The sequence below is a fragment of the Struthio camelus genome, chromosome 10 (assembly GCF_040807025.1).
Source record: "Struthio camelus isolate bStrCam1 chromosome 10, bStrCam1.hap1, whole genome shotgun sequence".
Taxonomy (NCBI): domain Eukaryota; kingdom Metazoa; phylum Chordata; class Aves; order Struthioniformes; family Struthionidae; genus Struthio; species Struthio camelus.
Window position 1 is genome coordinate 29,770,558 of NC_090951.1, and position 26,124 is coordinate 29,796,681.

A 26,124-nucleotide genomic window follows, 5' to 3' on the forward strand; every position below is an offset into this window, starting at 1 on the left:
AGAGAAGATGCTTGAGTGTCCTGGCAGGCCATAGCCTTGCCCTCACACAGACCACGGGCTGTGTTGTGCTGGAGGGGGTTATCTCCCAGGCCGCAGTTAGGTGACTCATCTCTTGACAGATTTTTGCCTAGCTGCTCTTGTTATTTTCCATCAATGACCAACAACTTCCCATCAGTGAGCTGTTTATAGCCCAACCGCCTCTTTTCAGCTCACCACCTATTTTCACAGCTATTAACCCACCCTTGCACCCTACATTGTAGCAAAACGTGGCTGGTATCCAGTTCTTACAAGTTCAGACTGATAACAAGCCTAATGGTCAGGATGGGGATCTTGCACAGCTAGTATAAGATTAAGTTAGCTTAATGCCAGTAGCCAGGCACTAGCAACGGCAATGACGCTGCATTTATGGATCACCAAGCAACACTGCAACTTTCCCTGCAACGCACTACCGTGCTGGAAGGCAGCACAGCTTCTGGGGCTCCGTGCTCCACGTAGGATTTCAGCAACGAACGCATGACTCCCTTAACATGCTGCCAGGTAGGAAAGACCAGTGAGAACAGTAATGGAAACTAAATCTATTGCAGTAGGCACAACCAACCTGCAAAGGGGTTTAAAACTATGATCATGCTGATAAAGACACAGGCATCTGATCTGGAACACTGATGGAAACTGAGTGCTTCCGCTGAGAAGAGAGCTGCTGAAAAGTGGTGTTTCCGGGTCATGGAGAATTTCACGATTTCTTTAAAAAATTGAGTTCAATCCAATTTCCTTTTACATGCTCAAGGACAATTTAAGCTTTAAGTGCTTCACTTTGAAGTGACATCAACATCTTTTGCCCATTACCAAGACTTTGAGCACCGCAGCACCTGTGTTATGGGAATTGGCAAAGAAACCCAGTTAACTGTTGGTAACGGCAGGCGGTCACTGAGGTGAAGTCTGAAGCTACAGAGGAAAGAGCTTTCTCCTGGACATCTATTGATAAACTGCAAGTTGAGCTAGAAAGATTAGCATTATTCACAGTCCTTATCCCAGTGCAACCCTGTATCTATATCACAAACAGCCTGCCTAAAGCATTGCAGGTAGACGTTGAATTATTACATCTTGATTTTGGGTCTGGAGGTCAACGGACCCATATGCATGATGCCCTATTTGAACAGTATCACAAGATTTCAGCTTTGCATAACCAGGCAGAGGAATCTGGTCACAAACCAGTTTAGAAAGGCAATTCCTGCCCACGGAGCAAGTGGTGCCACCAACTAACTTGCCGATATAACAAGTGCACACACGCCTGAGGTACCAGTGCCATGGGAAGGCTGGGCACAACCCCATGTCCTTAGTGCCACTCTTGAAAATGGCCATGGCTGCAAAGGGACCCCAAAGCACGAAGGAATAGTACCCAGCCTGCCATGATATCTCATCTTTTGCTTGGCAAGACAGGAGAGGTGTTTTCTTGGAGCACCAGAAGAAAATTACTGCATCAGGGATTTCTTCACTGGCACACACAGGATTCACTCTCAGCCTGGTCTCAGAGGAAGCCACTAGCTCAAGGACATCATCCAACCCCTTTGGGAAATGGAGTTATCTGGGGATTCCTTACCGGGGCACTCAGCTCCTTTCACTATAGAGTACAAGACCTGGTAGGGTAAGTGGGAGGGAGAGGAAACAACAGTTGCCACCAGTTGAGAAAATACTCGGATAAACTTTGTATTCATCTCTTTGGGACATTGAGACTGAACGACCCAAAGTTTCTGCCCCCCAAAATACCCTTCTGCCTGGATGCTTGTTTTACTGTGGTTTGAAAACTGAGGGCCATCCTGCCAATAATGCAAGCTCCAGACAGACTAGGAAGAAAAAAAAAATCCCATTGATTGCTTAGCAACAGGACTGGTTTAAGAAGAATAGCTCTGGTTGCTTGGTAAATAAGGTCAGATTGCTTTGTTCAGAAAGGCTTATGGTTTCCTGTGTATCATACACAAAGCAAAATCCATGCATTATCTACTTCCATGAGGTCAACGCTTCTTTCTTGGGAAAAGATGGGCCCTCCTGTTTGAAATATAAAGTAACGTTTACTCAGTTTAGAGAAGGGCTAAAGACATCAAGCAGGCAGCACTTTGGAAATACTGCTGAAATGCTGATTCAAGGGCTACCAAAACCGTCTACTCAGTCAGGAGACATTTCCAAAAAATAGCCACTAAAGTAACAAATCTGGCTCAAAACACTGTCTTAAAGACAAGATAATACACACATCTCCTGTATGACACATGGTCTTTTCATCTCCATATGCATTATAAAGAAAGTACTATAAGGACAATAGAAATGGAGGCACAAGTTTACCCAGCAGCTAGAGGCACAGACAGGACTTGAATCCAGAGCTCCAGTCCCAGCCTAATGCCTTCTCCAGTAGGGCTGTTTTCAGTCACTGCTATACCCATAAGCAAAGATTTCTTTAGATCTCACAGCCTGTAAATCAAAGACATTTAATATTTACATCTTTTAGACACGATACTGCTTACCTTTTTATCCAGTTTTCTGCCAGCCATGCTCAGAGTAATCACTCTGTTATCCGAGAGTTCTTGGGCAGCTATCTGAAAGACAAGGGAAAGTTGTATTCATTTTCAGCATCAAAAGTAAGTGAACACCAAGCCAAAAACCAGAGAATTCAGAACCTGAGGACAAATGCTCTGGAGATACCTCTTTAACTTCTGTAGAGCCGATGCCAAAGCTAATATATTTGAACATCAATATTTCACTACCGAGGAGTAAAACTCATTTTACCTTTGCCAACCAATGGACAATTTGGGACCAAAGCCTACTCCCCAGTTGCTCCCTGGAAGGGAGAAGGAAGGAGAAAAAGCCCCAGCTTCCCTTGGATCAGCACTGTCATTTATCCTGCAAGGAGACAGTTTATACATCAGGTTTAAAAGGAAACCAGAAAGGCAGCTAGCGCTGCTGCTAACCTTGCAGCCAGAGCCCTGGGGACATCCACCAGCCTAGACAGCCTCATCCGTGGCACTGGGTCCAGGGAAGGCCGTTCACTTGCAGGGCTGGGAGTCAACAGTTAACGATGAAGCCTCTCAAGCACACAGCGCCACGTGGGAACAGGCCACCAGTACACTCCAAGCAGCCTCCTTTGCCCCCCCAGTTAGCTCTAAATCCACTCCCGTCTGAAAGGAGAAAGGAGCCTTTCCCGCATCTCTTGCCTGGCTGCGTTGGTCCTTTGCTGCAAAGTTGCTGAGGGCCCTGCAGTGACACTCGGCTGCAAGGCTCCCCTCCTTGCTCCAGGGCAGATGGCCACAGGGCCATGCCTCTCCTCTCAGGTCTTTTGATGCCACAGCCACAAGTTTCTGGCCATTTGCCAGTGGAAATGGGGCATTTTTCCCTCTTCTGCCACCTCATTCCTCACTAAGTTTCAGGAAAAACCTGAAAAGGAAAAGGAACTCCATGGGGAGGCCAGCGTGGAGATCAAAGTTATGGAAGTACAGCCGACATCAAATGCAACAGCACGTACTTTCCCTTAGCCTCAGAAAAAATAATGACGCTAATCAGGACTGAGTGCAGCAATACTGACTTCCCAGAACAACCCGAAAAGAAACTGTGAATCACAAAGCATCTGTGAATAAACTTAGCACCCTTCTTGGTTGCCACACAAAAGGATCCAATACATCTGACTGCAAAGTCTGAGCCCATCTCACCCAGCCTCCTCTGTGTGAGGGCTCCCGTGTGTCCCCACCATGCTTCAGGGACATTATGAAGCCACCAAAGGACTGAGCCGAGAGGAAGCAGGAGATGTGCAAAGCCATGCCAACAAGCTGCGCCACCTCCTCCTCTATTTACTGGGCTGGGAAAGAAAAAAGCAACTGGCCCTTTGAGTGGGGGAAACCCAGGCAGCACTGACAACTTTGGCGTACGCCACCCGAGGGTACGACCCCAAGGCTGATGACGCAGCCCTTGCTCTCCTGACAAGCTGCAGCAGACACAAGTGCAGTCCAGCTTATTTCAGTTTAAGAGACATTTCGCACATGCACTTCAAAATGGCTTTGACTGCCAAACACCAGTGGGCCAGTTCTGTCTGGAACACAGGCTAATGACTCTCTTGGTATTTTAAGAAAGGGAATGTTTGTAACTAAAAAAATATAATTTATTCACTTCTGTTAGCAGTAACTTTCTGAATCACTTGCATTTTGTCCTAAAGGCTGTGTCCTGCCCAAACATCTGTTCTCTACTTCACTATCTCACTGTTCCTTGCCCTTTCCCCTGGCCTAATGCAGTCCAGCCTGAAATTCAGTAGCTGAGCCTGTCCCTCAATGCCACTGGCCCTGGGGGCAGCTGTGCATAGAAAGGAAAGGAGACAGCAGCAGGGCACCCTGAAGCACAGAGGGGACATTTTTCCTCTTATTAGTAGCATGCTAGCTTCCCAAGCATCGCCTCTTGCTAGATCGCACAAGGAGGCTGTTTTTTTACTATAAGCACACCGTGTAATTACAGCCAGGCCTTTATAAAACTGTGAAATCAAGGAGATAATCTTCCTCAAAATGAGCAATCAGAGCATTAATCGCACTTAGGAAAACCACAGAGTTTGCAGAGATAACTAGACAGAGTTGTAGCCTTTGAATCTGCCTGGACAACTAGGCTAGGGAACGAGTCACGGCTCCTGCACAGCTATCAGAGCAAAGCATTCTAAGAGAAGACGGGTCTCTTTAGTCCACAGAACAAATAAATACAGCCCCTCGCTACCCAGATGTTCACTTCCAACTGGAGCAACAAGTGCTTTGAGTTGAACTTATTCCAAGGGGCAGGCTAGAGTTTTGAGAAGCTAAACAGGACCCAGAAACAAGTCCAAACGCTAACCTGAGGGTTCAGCGAGGTGTGTAAAAAGCCTTGGTTTAATTTGCTTGTAGGTAGTGGGGAAGAGGAGGTATTCTGTGCAGTTACTCAAGATGCTGCTTGCTGTGCAATCATGCTCAGCATGTGCTCAGGTGGAGAATCTGCTCGCTACAAGCAAAACCAATTTCTCTCTCTCCCTGTATACATGTGTATCATTGTAGATTAAGTCAGAATAAGTTCTCTACTAGCAAATGTACCAGGTAATTCTCTGTGTCATGAGAGGAACAGGTAGTATTAGGACCTCTATGGAAACCATCATCTAAGGAACAAGAGGAGATTCACTTCCCAGACAGACTCCAGCACAGACAGAGCTGGTCATGGCACATGATCTGAGTGTAAACCTGAGCCCAAGGGACTGCAGAGGACTGACCCTCATCCCATCCTTAAAAGAGAGAAAATGAAATCCCAACCACAGCACACAGCTGGCATCATGCTGCCCACTACCAGAAACAGGGCTGGACAGGCTCTCCACTCGCTCTCTTCAGGCTGCTTGTGCTCACAAGCTTCCTGATGGGCTCAGGGAGGCTGCTGGTGCGAGTTCTTCCACCTCGGCCACACACGCAACATAGAGATGCTCCCTCATGCTACAAGCACAATAAATTCCCTGGGGAGACTCCCCATAGGGCTCTGTTTGCTGTGAGGACCATAAACTTGGATTTCTCTAGGGACATGTTTTTCAAAGATGTGGCTTATTCTCTATTTACTTTGAAATGAGCCATGGTATCAGTCCTCTCCTGCATGTAGTCCTTGGTGGGCCCGGACCACACATGGTCACTAGAAACAGTGCCAGGAACAGAAGCTATAGGGAATCAGATTGAGAGAACTCTTCTTTGCAAGTGTTCATGGGGAGGTTTGATGCATGTGTCAATTCATTTGGGTCCCTTTCCAGTCTGTCTTCAAAATGCCTTTGTTGACCCGATGGTTTGTGAGCTGTGGCTGCAGAGCTCTACCATCTCAATAGAAGGAAGCATTGAAAACCCATCTGCCTTCCACCAATGTCATCACCTGGGCCAGGGTGGAAATTTGCCCTTCACTGGGCACCCTCTTCACAAAAACAAACCCAGCGTGGAGTCCTCATATTGTAGGGCTCACTGGGCTGGTGCATGCTGGAAAGAAGCTTGACCACAACAAAGCCCTTTCCAAAGGAGTCAGAAATTTCTCTTCAGCTGCTGAATGAGGTGGGGAGTGAAAGGCCTAAATTACACAATGAATTAACTTAGGCCTTATTTCCATAATGAAGGCAATTGCAAGGATGCTCTGGTGAGGCAGAAAGCACCACGCAGCATGCAAGCCTTGTCACAGGACCCACCAGCATCACCAGTATCCGGAACAAGCCAGATGCTTGTACCACACTGGCACAGGGTCCTGGTAGTATCTTCCCATTGCCAGCACAGCCAACAAAAACCCACAAACCACTTGAACCAGCAGAGGTATGTCTTTTATTCAAGTGACAGAAATCAAGGCTTTTCATGTTAAAAGACCTCAGCATTGATTCCTACAAATACAAGATTGTTTCATACCAATACAATGACATGCGTTGGGATTTCCTCATCTATTTAAGCTTAGGGACCCTAGCTTGAGTCCATCAATCCAGCCAATGCACTTCTACTGCATTCATCACTGTGACATTTGTGTGCTGCAGTTTAGAAAATGGATACTTGGAAAAAGTTGAAGGGAATGTGGGTGAGGAAGGTAGGGTTTGGCTCCAAAATCCACATTTTTGTATGCATTGAAGTTTACAGAGTCCAAAGCAGAAGACTCCTCCTGTCTTGCTGCTTATAGCCCAAAACTCAACAGTCGTAGCATGGGGGCTCGCTGTACTCCAACACTGCACCAAAACACAAGGGAAAGGAGCTCCCAGCCTATGTGAGCTAGCCACAGTCTATTTTCATCACCCAATCTGATTTAAGTGGGGGGGGGGGGGCAAAAAATCAGAAAATTACAGAAAGGGGATGAACTGAACTAGACATCTCAGACCCTTTGATTTTAATGGCATATTAGTGACTAATAAGAAATTTTATTTTCCAAAGCATGCAACTTGGGAACTTGACTGGAAACTTTTAATCTGGTCCAGTTCATCCCAAACAAGTGTCAGAGGCAGGGGGTAGAGCCCAGGACTCACCGAACACATATAGCATCAGGTACCGCTTGTGAACTTTGCCACTGCTTTTCTTTTTGCATTTAAAGATTAACTGCAGCAATTAAGAGAGAAAAGCTGACCACATCTTCCCAGTCTCTCTAGCAAATCGCAATGGAGATGCTCTTGCAGCAACCACACCCTGGTCTTTTATACCGCTTTTAAGCCCTTCCAAGGCTTTTTAAACCTAATTGTGGTTTAACCCCTTGTGGGCTATCTCAAGAAACACAGGAGAAGGAAAAGCCTTTTCTCCCACACCTTTGCTGCACAGCTGTGTGTTTACCAAAGACCATAACTAATGCAGAAAAGAGATCCAAGAGGCTGAGAGAGGGGGAAATGGGCCTAAATTTAGTCTTTTCATTTTAAAAAAATATCCCTAAACAGATCAGCAGCAGGAATGCCATTGCCTGAAGGGGTCTGCATCAGGAGCAGAGGCTGTTGCTAAGAGACCTGTTGCTACCGCATAACTCACAACCTCTTACTACAAACAAAATCACTGATTATCAGCGCAGTCATCAGCCCTTGTACCTCTATCTACTCCAAGGAGGACCGAATAGACATTTTGTATCACAAGATAACAAACAACAACAACAACATACATTTACTTTGTACTTTTCCAAATTTAGGTTTTATTTTAGTGCTCAGAGACGGAAATAGAGATCGAAGTCTCACAGTGCTGGACACCCAAAGGACACCGGGCAAGATGGTCCCTACCTCAAATACCTCGTCCTCCAAACAGACCAAGGGTGGCAGGCAAATGAGAGGCAAAGGATCTGTAGTTAATGAGAACCCATAAACCCTGGACTCCTGGGCCCCATGCGAGCATCCAGCCTTGCCCCCATTTTATTATCTGTATTTACACACTCGATATGTAACATAAATGAGTAACTGTACCGTTATCATCCCTTTCCCAGCTGGTTTGCCGTTCCCCAGAAGGAGAGTTCTTGTTATTTTCTTGCTGGAGACGATCTAGAGAAGTCAAAGAAAATAAAGTCATGATTGTACAAGCATTCGAAAGCAGAGTCATAAGCAACTGATCATTGCTCACGTTGGTTAACTCTGATGAAGCATTCCCAACAGCAAAAGACAGACATCATATTTTAACAGGGACCATGATAACACTCATATCACCACCATCGCCCCTGGCACCCAAATGAAGTTCTTTGCTCGTCACGAGAACAAGCCCCAGGACACACCAGCTTTCACAGCAGCGCCCTTCAACACAGCCTAGTCCTCGGAGGACAGGGCAGCCATTAAACGGCACACAGCAACAGCACCAACGGGTCGAAATGATCTGTATAACATGCCACCTCCAATTTAACCTGCAGAGCAGATCATCATGCAGTGCAGGTCGGCGGGATCTTACGAAGCCAGAGTTACTGTGATTTTTCCAAGCAAAATTATAAGCTAATCTTTTAAATCCCACTTTAAATACTTCCTTGGACCACAAAAGAAAATTCCTCTTTCTACTACCATGACTACTGCTCCAGCAATTCATTTCCAGGCCACGTTTCCATGGCTGAATCCTGAAACAAACAGGATGCTCCCCCCTTGCCCAAGTCTCCAGGACCCGCTGCCAAGCGAGGCACCAGGGCAAGTACTGCTGTAAGGTGTTTTTCTCTGTCTTTTACCTCTGGCTTGTAAGAGACCAGACAGGACCATCTAGGAGCTGAATTAAACCCTTTGCGATTTTCCTGGCTCAGTGAGTTTCAGCCATCTTCGGAGTTGGGAATCCTGCAAGCTTTTCCAAAGGAGGTGAAAATCCCTGCATAACAAACTAGAACCTGATGAAATCAGCCTTGCTTGTCTCCCTTTCCTCTCAGGAACTCCTTTCAAGACTTATGGGCTACAGTTTAAGAAAAATGCAGTCCCATCCACCCTTGGAACTATGTCATACTTGCAGCATCCACTAGAACCAGCTTAAGAAACTACTACTAATAACAAGAAGTAATGAAATGGCTTAACTTCTTGCTCCTGCCATACACACACGAGACCAGGCGACCCAGCCACACTCAAGTTCTTCCCATTCCTCCCCAGCAATGCTTTTCTCCCTCTTTTTGCAATTGCAAGGCAAAGCTCCTCTCACTGTGGCTAGCTGCACAGGAGCGATCCCTCCTGTGGTTACGCCGGGATCTTTGATCCAGTTGCGTCCTGGAGCTTTTTGCTCTAGAAAGGCATAGGAACCACCAAATAACATAACTGCATGTTTGTGCAACATTATGTACAGGGTGGCGAGATGTCCTAACCCTGGCTAGCAGAAACCACTTATGACTGGAAGCCTGCAATTTGATCCCTATTAGATTTCATTTGGCCACAGAGGTCATTACAGGTCTGAGAATGATGCAGCCATCCTTTTAAATCTCACCACAGACCTAATTAGCTGCAATACCATGATCTGGCAAATCTGACAGAGCTCTGATGCAAACTCAGAATTGAAAAGCCAGATGCTCATTTTGTGGTTCTTCAGAGCCAGATTATTTCTACCCAAGTCTGCTTTCTTTCCCCTCCAATAACTGCTCATGCCTCAAAACTAGGCAGGTATATGAAAGCATCTCACCAGACAAGAAATAGAGATCAAAACATAGCCAGAAAACCCACAGCAGCCTGGCTGAGCCCACAAGCCCAAGCCCTCTCCGTTTGATTCCTCTCCTCATCAGACACCCTGGCACACATGCTACTGCTCCAATCTGCCTCTCCCCCATGATCAGGCTCTGCTGCAAATCCGGGGCCTGCAGCATGCCAGGGGGCAGTGCTCTCCACAGGGAGACAAGAGCAAAATTTCAGGCAGAACACTTCCATGAATGGCTCCACTCCAGTCTTAACCTACAGGGTATAGAGCGAGGAGATACATTCAAAGCTTAGAGGTTGCAATCTTTCATTAAGACCAGAGGAAAAGGAGAAATAATCATCCCATTCCAAGTTGGTGTCCATTATGGACTAGAAGTCAACAAGAAGTTCACATATCACTGCCTTGGGTTTATGGGAACTGAAGCAAAAATTCCAAACTCTGTCCACAGGAAAGGTAAGTTCTCTTCTGCAGAGCATGAGCAGTTGCAAGAGTTTACAAGAGTTACAAGAGTTTAGAGTTATCTTTTCTCTAATAATATATTTTTTTTCTTTTTTAAAAAATGAAATCGAATTATAGACAGTTGAGGAATGTGAGATTGGAGACAGAGCCCCATGCTGTCAGTGAAGCTGAATAATTCCCCCTTTGCTGTCCCAATGCAGGAGTGTCACTGAGCAGTCTTCTTCCTCTTCCTCCTCCGAGCCAGATGCCCTGCACACTCTGAGATGGGCACTTGCTTGTGTCTTTACAGAGCACTTCTGAAAACCCAGCCCACGAGAGACGTTATAGCTCAAACTTTGTAAATGAAAGTGCTCTTCTGACAAGTCAAGGTCTCGAGTGCCAGAACACAGCTGGCAAAGGGAAGGTTATTCAGCCCCTCTTTGGCATATGCAGAGCCACATTATAGTCTGTGTAATGATGTGATCACATTCATGATCCTCCCTCAACACCTTGTGCTAGCTGACCACTCCAACCCACTTATTACATTGTCTGCTTTCTCCTGGTTCCCAGTGCTGAGCACAAAAGAGAGAATTTCTCCCAGTCTCTACGCTCATGCCAGGTACCACAGAAGCCCTGGGCAGCTGGATGCTGAAAAAGAATGGAAAAATCCCACTCATTTCCTGCCTCTGAGTCAGAGCATGCTCAAAAGAGAGACAAGTTTGGAGAATTTAGCTGTCAAATCCTAACAGGGTCTGGGCTCCTGCAAAACAGAGACCTTCCAAAGGCTTATAAATTCCATGTGTCTCAATCTTTCCCACAAGAACAGAAGACACATTCCTGCACCAACATGCTAAAGTAGGAAATAGGATTTGCTATACAATTGCAAGGTTATCCTGCATGTGGACAAAGCAAGGTCTGTTTTTCTTTTTGTTCTCAAAAAGAAGAAAGAACAATATTTTTATTACAGAAACTTTGCCAAAAAAGAAAAAGAAAAACATGCATTGTATTACATTCAGGCAAATAACTGAGAAAGAATTGTAGACTGAATTGATCCTAACTTAAAGCATCTGAAAGTTTCCTGAGTCCAAATCCAAGCTAGTCTTTGGGGCTCCAACTATAACCCACAGAGAGAAACAGGTACCTCCAAAGGCTTCCAAGATAAGTGTCCTAGATAATTCGGCATATCATCCTCCCCTACGTTCACCAGGGATTTTAATCCTCTCTGCAGGATAACAGGAGCCCGTATGACTAGCTTAGACTTGGGCAAATAGCTAGGAGACTTCTAAATTCAAATGAGAAGAACCCCAGCCCTAACATGGAGCAGGTCAAATGCAACAAAATTATATGAAAGTAGCTTTGGCCAGGAAGGACTCAGCAACTTAACTGCAGATCACAGTAGCAGGTATAATCCCCCTACTTCCCTGTGGCTGATATTAGTTGGGGTCCCTTTTCTGGGGGGCAGTGAGCTGCAGGGGGCTAGGATGTCTCAGACTCACCATGCCCAGCGTGCAGGAGAATTCACCCAGGAAGTCATGCTCATACAGCTGCATGCTCGACTTGTCCTGGTCAAATAGAGCAAACTTGAGCTTCTGTACTTCTTCAAAGTGATAGTCAACAATGAACTTCTTCGAGAAAGCTGGGTTGAGGTTGTTCACAGCTGTCTCCGTCCTGTCGAGCTACAAGGGAAAAAAGAGGCATAGGTATTCAGACATCTACATCCCAACTTCATGACATGTGAGAGTGCCAACTCAGCCAAGGCTCAGGGTGGATTCAAAGCTTCTTGAAGCCAGTCTTTGCATTTGCTTCTGACATCTCTTCTCTCAAGACACAAAAGGTCCCTCGAGCTGATGTTCTCAAGCACCTCCTCACTCCCAAAACACCACCTCTCCATTTGGACTGCGTTTGTGGCACCAGTTCAGCTTGTTCCCCACACCCAGCCCCAAAGAACTTAAAAATTTGTGGAGGATTTTGCACTGCATTTCTTCACCTGGGTGATTCACCTTAAGTGCATAGGTCCAACAGAAGCAGTTAATTCACACACTGTTCTGCGACACTGCCTGGAAACTCCTTACTAGAATACTTCTCTGATCCTCAGCCAGGCAGACATGCATAGCTGTAATGCTTTCTAAGTCAGGCCAAACCTGTTTCTTTCGAACTGTGCAGCTAGTAACAACGTCAAGCAAAAAAAAAAGTTTTACAACTCAGAACAGTAACCCTCTAACATTACCCACTAGAACCTCAAAACAAAACATCCATGTGGTTTCTTCTTTCTTGGCCCACCATAGCAAAAAAAAAAAAAAAAATCACCACAGTCCATTTTTCTTGGATTTAGCCAAGCATTAGGAGAAACAAAAGGCTGGAAGGATACAGAAGACGATACTTAATAGGCTTTGTCATTCAAAATAGCTCAGGAAGTCCCTCAGGCAGAGGGATCATCTTTGTACTTATAACTTCCTTCTGCTAGGAAAGGGAGCTAATTTAGCTCTCACCCAGCTTAGCACTAGTGTCTAAAGTAGATGAAGCCTGCAGGCCCCAGGACTGAATCGTAAATGAGCTCGAGAGACGTTGCTGAGGATGCGACTGCAAACCCAGCTAGAACCAGCCCTCAAAGGTACAGCACACAATGGACAGAGGTAACTGTTAACCTTCAGGTAAGACAAGGCACTATGAAGTAGGAACATAGCAACCATCCCGGGACGGAGACGTGAACCAATCAAAAGGAAAGAGACCACCGACTCAGTAAAGAAGATTGGAAGAGACTGTCACTAGTAGGCAGGGAAATTTGACTGTAAGGAGTACAATTTCCCCAAAATTTCTTTGTTTGGGGTCCCTCCCTGGAGGCACCCAGCTCGAGCTGTTACTTTGCTGTACCGTCATTTAAATAAACAATTAAATTCACTGTTAGACGTACGTGAGACTCTGCTCCTAGGAAACCTAGGGTCAAACTATTTCCATAAGACTTCATACAAGTAGGACTGGGACATGGAGATTACATTAAGTGACTAGTGCAGGAGACACTTGAGACAGGGCCAAACCTGAATCTCCCAAGTCCCTGAGGTACCTACTCCAGCAGCCTAGGCCTTGGCCACTTAGAGATGTAATACATCCCATTTCTGGCTACTGCCTGAAAAACTCTTGGCTAAATCCACTAAGTCCAGTCAGTTTGCTCTTCCCAGTCTCATTTCTGCAATGAGATGACCTCTCCATATGCAGACAGGAGGCTCCAGACTGCAAAGCTCTGTGTGAAAAATTCTGACCCTTATTCTGTCAATACTGCCATAAAACCTGCAGTTTGGATATTAATGCACTAAGGAAGGAGAACTTTTGTCAGCTTAGACATGTTATTGGAGAGCTGGTGCTGGCAGGATAACTCTTCTCAGCATGTTGTGCCTCTTCTCTGATATTTCAGGAACAGTAGCAGGGGTGTGCTAACACAACACCAGCCCAGATGTGCCACAAGCTCCTGCTTGTGAGACAGTCACCCATTTGACATAGGGGTTTCATGTTGGCTCGTCCACCCCACGGCCATGGGAAACACTTAGCACCTTTCTCCAAAAGGGACTTTCCCAGAGGCAGGACCAGCCTTCAGAGAAGGAAGTAGGTGGAGAGCAGATGGAAGCAATATCGCTCCTCCAAAACACACCCGCCCACACTAGCACCCTATCAGCCAGGACCAGCCAAGCTGGCTTCCTAAATCCGATGAGCTACCAAGAACCACAGACAGCACCCAGTCCAGCCTCCCCAGAAGGGGCACAATCCCACCAGCAGAGCCATGACCTGGAGCATCTCCTCCATCCTCAGACACCCCAGAGACGCAATCCACTTTTCAAGAGCTGATAAGAACTTACCACTTAGGTTAGGTGCTTAAAAACAACAACAACAAAAAACTTTCAAAGCATCAGCCTTAATTCCTAGTAACTAAATACCACATTGACAGATACTTTCAAAAACGCTACAGCTGCATGTTGGACTGGTGCAGTGCTGACAGTAGGACTGGTGAGAAGGCTGAAATAAAAGATGTCTCAAAAAATAAAAATAAAAATAAAATAAAATAAAATAGCGAGGAGTCTGTGTGCTGTTGGCCAGTTGAATAACACTGGGGAAGCTCGTGACCATGGTAGGAGCTTCAAAGGGCTGACAGCCATGGGGGAAGCAGCTCCTTGTTCAGTCTGCCCTTACACTGAGCCCTTATATTGAGCTGGTGACCTGGGCCCATCAACAGCCTTGGTGTCCAGGGCTTAGGCCCCCAAGTTGAAGGAGGACTGTTGTGTTCAGTTAAAGTCTGGATGTACTTGGGTCTAACAAGGTGCTCGGTGGCCTGGAAGTGAGAGCACACAGAGGTTAAATGTGGAGCTGCAAACTGAAAGGTCCCTGAAGCCGGCATGGGGAATCCACGGTTAGAGAGTAAGGATGAACAAGACCTGCCTGGGAACTCCAGCCACAGCACTGCGGGAGAGATCCCGGAGCAGGAACAGTGATAAGAGCAGAGGAAACTTGGCAGGCAGCTGGCGGAAGTGTGAGTTTACAACACAGCATGGTACAGATGGACACAAAATCTCAGCTTAGCCAAAAATCTTGGCAACAGCCAGCAGAGGATGCTCCCTCTGCTCACAGAGCTCCAGCACCAGACCCCATAATACCTGCTGTTAGAGGGCCTCAGCGCCTTAAAATTTACGCCAATCTGGTAGATGTGGAGCAGGAGAAACTCAAATATTGCCTTGACTGGGAAATGGAAGCAGAGAGAAGTTGGTGTATTCACCCAAGGTCCTTCAGAATATGGCCAAGGAGGGTCCAAGTCCTCATTTCAGGACCTGTTTTCCCCACCAGGCCACTTCTCCATCCCTAAAGGTAGCAGAAAAGGGCAAGTTTGGAGGGACAACACACAAAATACCCTCAGGGAGCTAAAAAGGACAGAAGTAAAGCTGGAAGCACAGCTTGACTAAGTGACTGCTGAACAGGAAATGAAGGGTATGGCATAATAACCATTTACAAATGCTTGCAAGGATAAATTACAAGGATAGATTACAAGCAAGCAAATGAAATAAGAGCTTTGTAAGGAAAGACAGCTACAAATATTGTGATAGTTTAAAAAAAGGGGGGGAGCGAGTGAGAGCGCGAGCGAGAGAAAGCGAGTTCTCAGCCAATTTTATAACGGGCTTCCTGCAAGACTGTGGGAGAAAATCCCATGGAAAGCACTGAACACTTGGAGCTCTTGAGCTTCTCAGGCTTGACAGGGAAAAAGAGTCACAAAACCAGACCAGGCTGGGAGCAGTCCTGCCCTGACAAAGTTGGCAGATGACACGGTAGCGTTGGCCTTTTTTCCATTTCACTCTATTATTCCAGGATAAAGTTATGGGAGCAATTAAAATAGAAAGAAAGATACATGGACTCCAGTGTGATTTTATCAAAAACACACTACTTTTAAACACTTTGGGAGATGGACTCCTCAGCTGGTGGTACCATGCCTCTTGCACATGAACAATATCCCTGCCTAGACCAAAGGCTTCTGGGTGCACAGGGGCTCCAGTGTGGACATGCTTTTCTTGGCTGCAAGTGCTGGAAATGGCTGCTGCTTTGAGCCCCAAGCTGCCGCCTGAAAGGGAGCACTGTTGAGATTCGCAGAGCAAAGACTTGCAAAGTCCAGAGCCTGCTGCATCTCCGAGACGACAATCCCAAAAGACTGCAAGAGTGATCACCAACAATTCCCTGACTGTCCCAAACTGCTTTCTTTTCAGCTGCAGTTTCTTCCCCATACAAGGGTCTCTGAACTCTGATTGCCAACACAACAACGGGGGGCTTCCCAATGCTCAGAGCCCTTCACATTTTAGCAGCCAAACTACTTGGGATGCACCCTCCTGCGACCCTTTCCACCGGGTCACAACAGTGGTATAGGAGGCACCTTGGGAAACAGCACCCCATAAGCAGAGCAGGGAAGGTACGGACTGTTCCCTTCCCACAAGCTAACTCCTGAAGGTCACCCTGAGCCAGGAGGCCTCATCCCACCCATATCCAGTTTGCTTTCAGCTGACTCCAGATCTGCAAATGAAAGTCTACACTAAGGAGGACTTTGGATCAGCTGGATGCGGTCCGTGGTGGGCCGCCGGGAGCTGAGCGCAGAGGAGGGAACAGACCAAACTTCACATTCATGATCAAACCTCTAGGCTGTCCTTCCACACATCGCACAAAACATTTTGCCAGCAAAGTGAAATCCTCCCTACTCCTTCCCCTAAGTCATTTAAAAGCAACCACCATGGCAAGAAGAGACGTTTTCTTCCTCATTTCAAGCCCAGTGGTACCCACATCTCACCCGCCATTCTTAGGTCTTCCAAAAGCTGCTGCCACATGGTGTTAGAGCGCTCCCTCCTTCACGGCTGCACGCAGGAAGACACTGGACATCACCACCAACCCACAGCTCTGCTGAGCACCGTTCCTCGCTTCGCAGCTTGGAAACCCAACCCTGGAGTGGTCTGAGCTAGCAGACACAACCCACGCCCACAGCAACACTTCTGCTGGGAAGCAGCCTCTGCCCTAACATCTGTGGGCAGCGACAGGAGAGCAGGATGCAGAGGATGTCTGCCAGACCTGGAGAGTTGGAAATAGTCATATTACAGGAGGGGAAAAGAAAAAAAAAAGATGCAGAACACACCTTAGTCCCTATGAAACACATTCAGCATAGGAGATTGGTTTTGGAGGGACTGAGTGGAAACGTGGTAAGTTTGCTATATATACCAACTATCGCAGTATTTTTAAAGTTGGCCGCTTAGCCTGCCTTAATTGCCAGGAAAACAAGTAAGCTAATACGACGTTCTCTGAATAGCCTCCTTTGGGAAGATGAAAATCAAATAAATCAATGCCGGTGGGCTGCAAGCTGACCAGTGCAACACAGCTCCATGCAGATCCTTCCTTCCTTGCCACCTCTCCGTACTGAAGGACCTCAAACTTCTGCTCAAAGAGAAGCAGTGGACACCCATGAGCTCTCCCTATTTAAATAGCAGCACACAGACAAATCCACTTTCAAGCCTCCAAGACAAGACTACGCTTTCCTCTAGCAGCAGGCGGCACAGAGACAGATTTCAGCTCCTCTCCCTTTCCCCGAGTGATCGAAAGCCAGGGACCAAATCAGGGCGGCATGAAAAGTGAGTTCATACAAGGCAGCAGCTTCCCCTTGGGACAAATGGGCAGCTGAGAGGAGGGCAGCAGGCTGCCTACGCATTTCCCTGCCCAGCCACTATCCAAAACGCCTCCTTGGCTATAGGACTAAGACAAGCAGAGAGCTGTTCTGGATGCAGCAGGGGGGCCGGGACACCCGATTCATTCAGTGTGCTTCCCTCGCTGCTTGGAGGAGGTAGATGGACTGTGTAAGAGCAGATGATGCAATGAGCCAGGCCTCTGCGGGAAGGGCTGTTCCACCCTGCGGCAGCCCAACCATGAAACCAGAATGCTAAATAACAAAAGTGAAACAAAAAGGGCTTTTTTTCCCCCCCTCGAGTACACAAGGGAAAGAAAAGAAAGAACAGCATCTTCAGGAGCCCCTCCATAGCACAAACAGACGCCCAAGCGCTCATTACTTACCTCTACACAAGCAATGCTACATCACCCTGGAGGAGGAGGAGCCAGGCTCGCAGAGACTAAAAAAGACACCAAGGCTGGGAGGATGGGAGAGAAGTGTCCAACACACCATTGTGTCACCACAGCCAAGTGAGTTAACACAGCTTGAGGAAATGCACACACTCTCAAATCTCTTTGCGAAGAGTCTGGACTGAAAACGGGTCTGGGGACATGTGCTCCATGGGGATGCAAGACACTCCTCTCAGTCCTGAGGGTCCAGCACCTTATGAAGACCCACAGGAGTGCAGCCAAGCTTTTTGATCTTACGAGCCATGTAATACATTCTGCCGTGCCATGGACATGCAGGACAGCAGAGAGAAGGGAGAGGAGCAGTTTGGTGTCCCAGATCTCAGTAACCCTTCTGCTGCCTCCAACTCAAGTGTTTTACCTCAACCTCGTGAGAGACTGAACAGCAGAAACACTCTGTTGTGGTGTTGTGCTTTTAATGGTTGCTAATGCTGCAAATAAAATACCATGGCTAAGGGGAGAACTGCCTTCACCACCAAAACTGGTCCCCTCATTGCCCAGCAGCAGGGACACACCTCGAACAGGAGTCCAAAGAGGTGACCCAGGGAAGGGGGGGGCAAAATCCAGCAAACATGTTTTGACCCTTGCAGAGTGAGAGGGCTTCCTTCAAAACCCAGCTGCGAAAGTATTTAACCACCTGCCTACTGTCAGTGTGAAGCCCGCCTAAACTGCAAGCTTCCAGTTGCTTGTTGCATGTATTTTGATCTGTGGTTTGATGTAGCTCTTCATCTTCAAATTTGTCAAAGACCATCAAGTACAAAGCCTTTTCACACCACATCCACCATGAGACAAACGTTCCATCAGCTTCTTCCTTCCCCTTTCCCTCTGAACACTTATACGTTTATTTACCCTGTAAAGGATAGAACTGTCTTTGCAAGCCAAGAGCAGAAAAGAACAAGGATTTTTAAGAGATGAGCAGGCTAATTAATGATTTCTGGTCAGACAAGAGTCTCAATTCTAAAAAGCAAACAGAAAACCAGGAAAGCGTCTCAAATGACAGATCTTATGTTGAATGGCCTTAGCTGAAGGGCTCTCCAGCTCCAGAAGGGAGGTTTGCTAGAGATGTTCAAGCAACCCCAGCACCTGGGAGATGCTGTCACAGGTGAGAAAGAAAGCTTGAGCTGAAAGAGTAGTTAGAGTTCTAGCTAGAATGGAGCACCAGTGCTTGGTTCGCAGACCTGGACAAGAGCAAGAGTGAGGAGCAGGGGAAGGGGGACACTTCCAGCACTGAGGAAATGTGGGAAGGACATCATTGAGGAACAGAGTCTCTGCACTGTACTTCCTTCCTCCCCTCCCCTCTCCTCCAGAGACATCCCGGGAGCCACAGCTCGAGAAACATTGGCCAAAAGATTGGCAACTGACTTGATGGCTTAAATATCCAGCTCAGACCAAGCTGTGCCTAGAAGACAAACAAGCCCTCAGCAGCACGAGTGAGTAGTGATGCTCCACCATATCGCATCCTCAGGGCAGGAAAGATGATTCACAAGGGGTACAAAAGAAATCGCACAGCTGAGTCATAAGTGTCCCTACTAGGTCTTCCATGGCTTCTGCAACATGATGTCATCAGGCAGAAAATTAATACGTTACCCATTTCTATGTCACTTCTTGGCTTGGGTTTTCTGCCCCTTCCCTTTCTCCCTCAAGGCTGATTCACAGAGATTTTTAGTTCCTATTAAGCTTAGTGAGACAAAATAATTGCATTTGGGAACAAATCTGACAGCTAGTGAACAGAATCCTTTTTGTCAGCACTACCAGGCACTGCAGCCTCAAATCCACCACCCAGCTATCAGATGCTGGCACGAGCATGGCTGGGTCTGACTACTAAAGAAAGAGACCTGTGTCCTAAAGGAGGGCTGATATTTGTGGCTTCTCTGTCTGTCACTAATCAGTCCAGAGGAGGCATATACGCCATTAATGCTTGTCAGCACAGGCAACAGGATGGGTTTATCCCGCTTAGCTTGTTACTGCCTGCCCCGATCCATCCCCCTGCATTTAGCTGTGTTATTAAAGCCACCACTTACAGACGCTAAACTGATTCATTTTTGGCCAATTACCTTAACTGCGACAAGTCTCCTATTTCACCTGTCCCACCTCTTGCCATAAATTAGTCTGATATGGACACTCTGGATGAAGACAGACCATGTTTAAATTTCAGGATGTACTACCCTCCCAGGATATTTGAGGCAGCATCGTATGGTGACACAGCAAGGCTACAAAAGCTTCATCTGTGAGGTCTTCCAGTGACTATCCTGGGAACCTGGCAATGCCATGACAAAAGGCATATCTGTATGACTGAAATCCATGCAGGACAACACAAGCACCTCCAAGTTCAGCTCTAAACCATGGCGGCCTGAGCTCTGGCTGCCAAAGTAGCCCTCAGCGGGGGCTCGGGAAGGCCCATACGGCCAGCGTGACCACAGCGACTTGGCATCAGTGCCCATCCAGCAAGGCTATTGCCAGCTAGCCCCTCTTTCCTGGCTGCAGCAACACTTCCCCTGGCAGCCCAGCTACAGCTCAAACTATCCAGTGCTACCACGGTGTGTGTGGGTACAAGACGATTTCCAGTCCTGGACCAGCGAGTCGGATCTCAGCCAGCCACACCGGGATCCTGAGCCTTCTGCATGCAGAAGCAATGATGACCCCTTTTCTATCTGGAGGCAGCCCAGCGCCCGCCAGCGAAGCTGTAAATGCACCACCTGTCAGTTTTTGCAAGACGCTGACCTCCACTCAAACCACAGAAGCGGATCATCTAGCAATCTGCCATTCAAGACCAACTTCCAGTGCCTATTTTGCCAATTAAAAAGAAGCTAAAAATAGCGGGGAGGAAAAAAAAAATAAATCGACATGTTTGATTGTATTGTAAAATAAATGCTGGAATCAAAACTGCTGGACTGAGACATTACTGACAGCAAAAGAGAAATTCCTGAGAACACAATCAGCTCAAAGAGATGCCACTTCACAAGATGGAAAGCTCATTAATCTCATCTAGGTTGCTGAGTTAACTCCACTAACTTCATTGCAGGCCCTGGCAGCAGTGAGGTCTTCCCCTACACCTACCCCGCTGGCACCCAGAAGACCAGGTGTAGGATACTTTCAGTGATGCCCATTGATTTACTAGCTCCTTGGCCAAATGTCCAGGCTGCCCAACTAGTCCAGGCACCACAAAAACAGGGCCACCTAGTTTCCTCCCCACTACTTGTTTTGTGTTGTACTGACCAGGCCTGCATCTGTATCCATCACATCCCCATGCAGAGCTTATCTTCTCCCTCCCAGGAGCAGACTAAAACCAGTTTGAGAAGCTGGCACCTATGTGGAAGGGTCACCCAGGTGAAATGTCTTGCTGGTGCTATAATACCTCTGGTAATAACCAAGGTAATGTTGTTCAAAGTCAATTTGGGCAGCTCTGGGTCAACTGCAGTGATGGCAGTGCGCACACACGCAATCCCAGAAGCAGCTTGCAGTGCCTGCAGCAGGATGGGGCACCCCTGTGCCACTTCCCAGCAGGAGGAGGATTTTCAAAGGAATAAACATCTGGCTGGTGGGTTTTCTGGGAAGCAAATTCTTGGGATCAAGCCAGCATTTTACTTATGCTATCAAATAATTCAGACAGCCACTAAGGGTAAATTCCCTCACACTTCATTAGCTTGGTGAGCAGCTTCATACTGTTGAAGCAGAGGACTGGAAACAACAACATACAATGGCTCCTTGTGCGTTGTTTGCATCTCAGAGAGAACAGCCTCATCCCTTGTTCACCCACAGCTAGGGACAGCACAAGCACGGAAAATCCTCCTGTCCTTAAAGAGTTTTTCATCAGCAGGACCTTGCCCTGGAGTAAGCTTGTGCGCTGGGGAGGGAGAGAATGCTCCCCCCCCACAGAACAGGGCCAGGGTATGTCTCCATACAGAACCTCAGCGCTGACATGCCAACTGCTCCCAGAGCTGGGCAGGATATTTTGGTAAATCCAGGGAAAACTAGTGCTGGCAGGGAGGCTAGTCCCCGCCATCTTCTGTTCTTATAGGAATTACCTTTCCTATTTGCAAGGAGCTGCCTTCTGAAACCAAGTAAGAAACAAGATCCTCTGCAGTTTCTCCTCAGCACCTCCCTGCCGTATTAAATATGGCAGGTGAAGCATGCAGGAGATTTCTGGTAAGGAGGAAAGATGAATAGGTGCAAAGAGTTCAAAGGCCTCTCCTCAGGATTTGCCAGCTGCTTGCCGTCCATCTGGAACAGAGCGGATCTCAATCTCCCTGTGCCTCCAACTCACAATATTCGCCTTTCCCTGTCCCACGGTCCTGCCCCTCTCAGTAAACAACAGCTCGCAAGCTCATTAAACATGCAACTTAAAGGCCTTGTCAACCTTGATATAATTCTTGGAAAAGGCCCCAGGTTTTCAAACACAAGCTACCCTGAATAACTCTATTCTGCAGGACAGACCTGTTAGACCATCATGCAGCCCATCCCGTCCCTCAGAAATTGCAACTCTTCAAGTCAAACCCAAAGCACAGCTTTATACACGGCTTGGGATCCCAGGAACAGTTCATCTTGACTGCCCTAGGACTGCCCCTTGTTCCAAGAGGACCTCACACCATCTAACGGTCACATACGGTTAGTATTTTTAGATAAGCAAGTCAGAGGTCCTCCCAGCTTCCTGCAGACTGAGAAGTGACTGGGACCAATTTAAACATGGCGAGATCATTGTAGACCCACCACGTGCCTTGCCAGAAGGTGATATTTTGAGATCTGCAATTAAATCTAACCTGTCATCATGCCACCTGTCAGCTCAAAACAGAAACCACCCCAGGTGAATGAAATAGTAGCAAAAGCACATGTGGCACAGTTAATACACCTGCACCTTGAGTTAACACACCTTGAGAGGACTGAAGAAATTCTCGTCTCTGCTTTGGAAGGCAGTTTAATGGAGGAACCAGAACGGACCTTGATGAAACTGCTTCATTCAAGGTAAGGGATGCAGGGAGTCTTCAAAGGTGCAGCTTCAGTACAGCTTTTCCCTCTGTAACAGATCTCTATATGCTTTATGCTGAGAGCACTGAAAGACCTTTCGCACACACCCTCGTTCCCCTGGCACAATATGCAGCCTCCAAACTGGCATGAAATTCCTGGTTCAGTACAGGAAAAAAAAAGTCAAGAGAGACTGATCTTTGGCAAAGTAGTTCCTTTCTCTGCAGCAGCTTCAAGGGGCAGCCATTTGCACCGTGATACTGCCCAGAGATGGGCACACTGAAAAAAATTTCTGTCCTGATCAAAAGGTAAATATTATTAGGAAGTAGACATCCAGAACCCCAAGTAGCTTTGAAAGCTCATCCACACCGACTTGCAAACGCTGGCTGGAAGTTTCACAAGTGCAAGTACACCCCTGAGATTTTTATTTCTTGCTGTTAAAAGCACCTTGACAAGAGCTGGTATCTCAGAACTCCTACGCCAGCCTCTGGCTGGGCCCTGAGCACAGAGGGAAGGGAAACAAAGTTGTTTAAAGAAATGTTAATCCAATTTGATCTAACCATGAGTAACATAGAGGCTCGGCTCTGGTTAGGAATCAAGGTCTGTCCTTGTTTAGTCTGTGTGTCTTCCTCCAGGACTTGTTAACAGAGCAAAGCATGCTATCGTGCCTTTTCACTGAATTCTGATCACACAAGACTTCCTGCACACAGCTGGGGAACGAGATGGTTTACATAACAGTTACAACTATGGCCTGATATCCCCCTAATTTGAGCTATTCCTTCTCTATTGGAGCCATAATCTTACAGCTAACATATATAATTCTCCTCACATAAGTAGCCTCTTTTAGGTTCAGTGAGACTACTTAAATGAGTAAAATGACAAATGCTGCTTAAGCACTTGCAGGTTTGAGGTGAGCTTTCTCCAGCTGCATCTACACCGAGGGCCTGGGAGCCCTTCTCAGATCCCAAGTCTGGACAGAACCTCCAGCCCTGCAAGGACGAGCCGAGGGTACCGCCGCTCTGCCCCTCCGCTCGACTGCCACTGGAAGGAAGCCCAGGAGTGGGTTGGAGCCAAGGTGGTTTCTCGGTGCTTCTCTGGTCTGGATAAGCAGCGTATTAGTTTAAACACAGTCTCCTTCATGACACGCGCAAGCAGTATTTAGCACAGTGCCCCCTTGCCCAGCCTGCACTGAAATACAAGCATCATTCGGAGACATCGACATTAGGTAAATCATATAAGCTGGAAATCAGGACAACTTCACGACTTACCTCTACCCATTTTCCATTGATCTCCATGAACAGGACACAAAAGGGGTCAGATTTGGAAGTGACATCCCTATCCAGAAGGTTTTGGCCACACACAGACAACTCGACTTTGCAAACGCAGTATTGGGTGCCGATTGGCCCCGCTGGAGTGGGGCTCACTGTATACGCCATGGACTCCAGCAGTAGCAACTCCAGACAGTCTGTGGGATGCAAGATAAAGCAGAAAAACATTAGTGCAAGGAGAAAAGGCAGGCAACCACGCAACTGTAGGAAATGCTATGATGGCACAGGGGGTTGGGCACAGAGAGAGGTGGTCACATCCAGAGTCTCACACTCTTGCATGAGCTCTTTCCTGAAACAAAGTAAGTTATAAGCCTCTCTTGGTACCAAGCCTTCTGTTTTGACCAGTTATCCTCTCCACATGGATACTGTAAAAGGCAGATATCCTGCAGAGTGGGAGCCCAACAGCGTAACCACACTCTGTGGTGGTTTACCTCCATAAATAACAGAGATTTTCGTTTATTCCCCAAGAGAGTAGGAAGAAACAGACAGCGTCTCAGGCATGAAAAGGCAGACCTGAAGGTGGGCTTTGGAGCCTAAAAACTCATATAGCGCAGCTGTATGAGCTGGCTCAGTAACAGATATCACTGCCATTGCCACTTCCTATAAATACAGGTTTATGAGACAGCTCCACTGCCACTGGTCTCCCACCTCACGCCCAAGTTCCTTGCTCACTTCTGCTATTCTCCCTCACTGCGTTCGCAGGGATTGATGCTCTCTGACATTTACCCTCCCTTGCCGGTTTCTACAAGTGCCAACAATTACCTAGGGGAAGTGAGATCTTCACAGCTATCAGCAGAAAGGATCGAAGAAAAGGGGAAAGGAAAGCAAAAGGATATAGGGGAATGAAAGGTAAAGGAGCAGAAAGTGTGAGCTACACTAGGAGGAGATGAGATTGCTTGAACCCATCTAAACAGCCAATGCTAGAATAACACAGAGCAGAGAGTCTTACCCTACCCCTTAAGATGCACCCTCCGGCACACTCCACCTTGGAGTAATTTGCATCACCCAGCCGTCACACAATAACATATCAGACTCAAATACTTACAGACCAAGAGACTGCTCCTTGGGTACATAAACACCAGGGAGCGCTGGGTTACAGAGGTCTTCCAGCTCAGGAAGGAGCTGCCTTGCCAGGGCAAGAGGGACGTGCAGACAATGTAGGCTGCACATGACCAGACCTGCCCGACTGCAGGGCTCTCGCAACAGGGAGAGGGGCTGCCCAAAGCCACCAGCAGGAGAGGACCTGCCTGCCCGAGGAAGGGTCTGGCCTGCAGTGGGTCTCAGCCCCTCTGTTTGTAAGGGCTGGCACTTGTGCAGCACCCGAGTGCTGCTGCAAAGTGATTTGCCAACAGGCTCTCGGGACTCAACCGCTCTGCTAACCAGGCAGCCAGCTCCAAGACAGGCTGCGCTGTCCCCCCCGTGCACCAAAGGCTCGATGTTTCGTGTGCACACATATGCGAACGTCTGTATATACATGCCTATACACGCACACAGAGCCCAGGGTGAGCATGTCCAGCCCATCCAGAAAATAAATATGTCATCACAAGCATGGAGCTCTCCAGTGTGGCTTGAGATACCTGGAGGTCACAGCCACACCATCAAACACTCTGCCACATCTCCTACCAATGTCTCCAGAAGACGCTTTCGAATCTAAGCAGGGGAAGGGTCCCCTTTTCTTCCCTTTCTTTGCTTCCCCTTTTCCCTTCCCTTTGCACACACACACATACCTATCTATACACACACATATATGGGGATGTTTTTGGTTTTTGGGTTTTTCTTTTTTGCTGGGGGGTGGGGAGGGTGGGTTACAATCCCATAACATTTTTTCAGCGTGAAAACTGTTCTTCTGACATCTTTTGAACGGTGGCAGAGTGGAAATACGACTCAAAGCAGAGGAATTTCTCCCTGATCTCATGGGAGGGGCAAGCTCTCTCATTTAGCCATTCCAGCAAGTCCCATGGGACCAGCCTTGTATTCCCAGGCCATCTCTGCTGGGAAACGGATGAATTTGTCCCATCCTTGCTCTGCTGCTGACAGAAAAGCAACAAAGCTACTCTCTGTGCAGTCCACTGGTGAGCACAGGGCAAGACAAGGACGGAAAGAAACTATCCTCCCACAAATGGAGTACATTAACTCTGCTGATGCCTTGGTTTTGTCCCATTTAGGGCAAAGGT

At 47.4% G+C, this 26,124-nt stretch overlaps 1 protein-coding gene across 14 annotated transcripts in view; it reads right to left on the bottom strand.

Annotated features, from left to right (window-relative positions):
- The window catches only part of CPNE2 (copine 2), a 91,580-nt gene that overhangs the window by 42,133 nt on the left and 23,323 nt on the right, over positions 1-26,124 (bottom strand). For 13 of the 14 annotated variants that reach the window (XM_068955367.1, XM_068955364.1, XM_068955366.1 and 10 more), the window contains 4 exons: positions 23,891-24,087; positions 11,525-11,704; positions 7,916-7,990; positions 2,514-2,585 (listed from right to left, as the gene is read on the bottom strand). In XM_068955367.1, coding sequence (XP_068811468.1) covers positions 2,514-2,585; positions 7,916-7,990; positions 11,525-11,704; positions 23,891-24,058 — 495 coding nt within the window. In that variant the 5' untranslated portion in view covers positions 24,059-24,087. Of the gene's footprint in view, positions 1-2,513; positions 2,586-7,915; positions 7,991-11,524; positions 11,705-22,530; positions 22,781-23,890; positions 24,088-26,124 lie in introns of all 14 variants that reach the window. The other variant, XM_068955369.1, reaches the window with a different exon arrangement.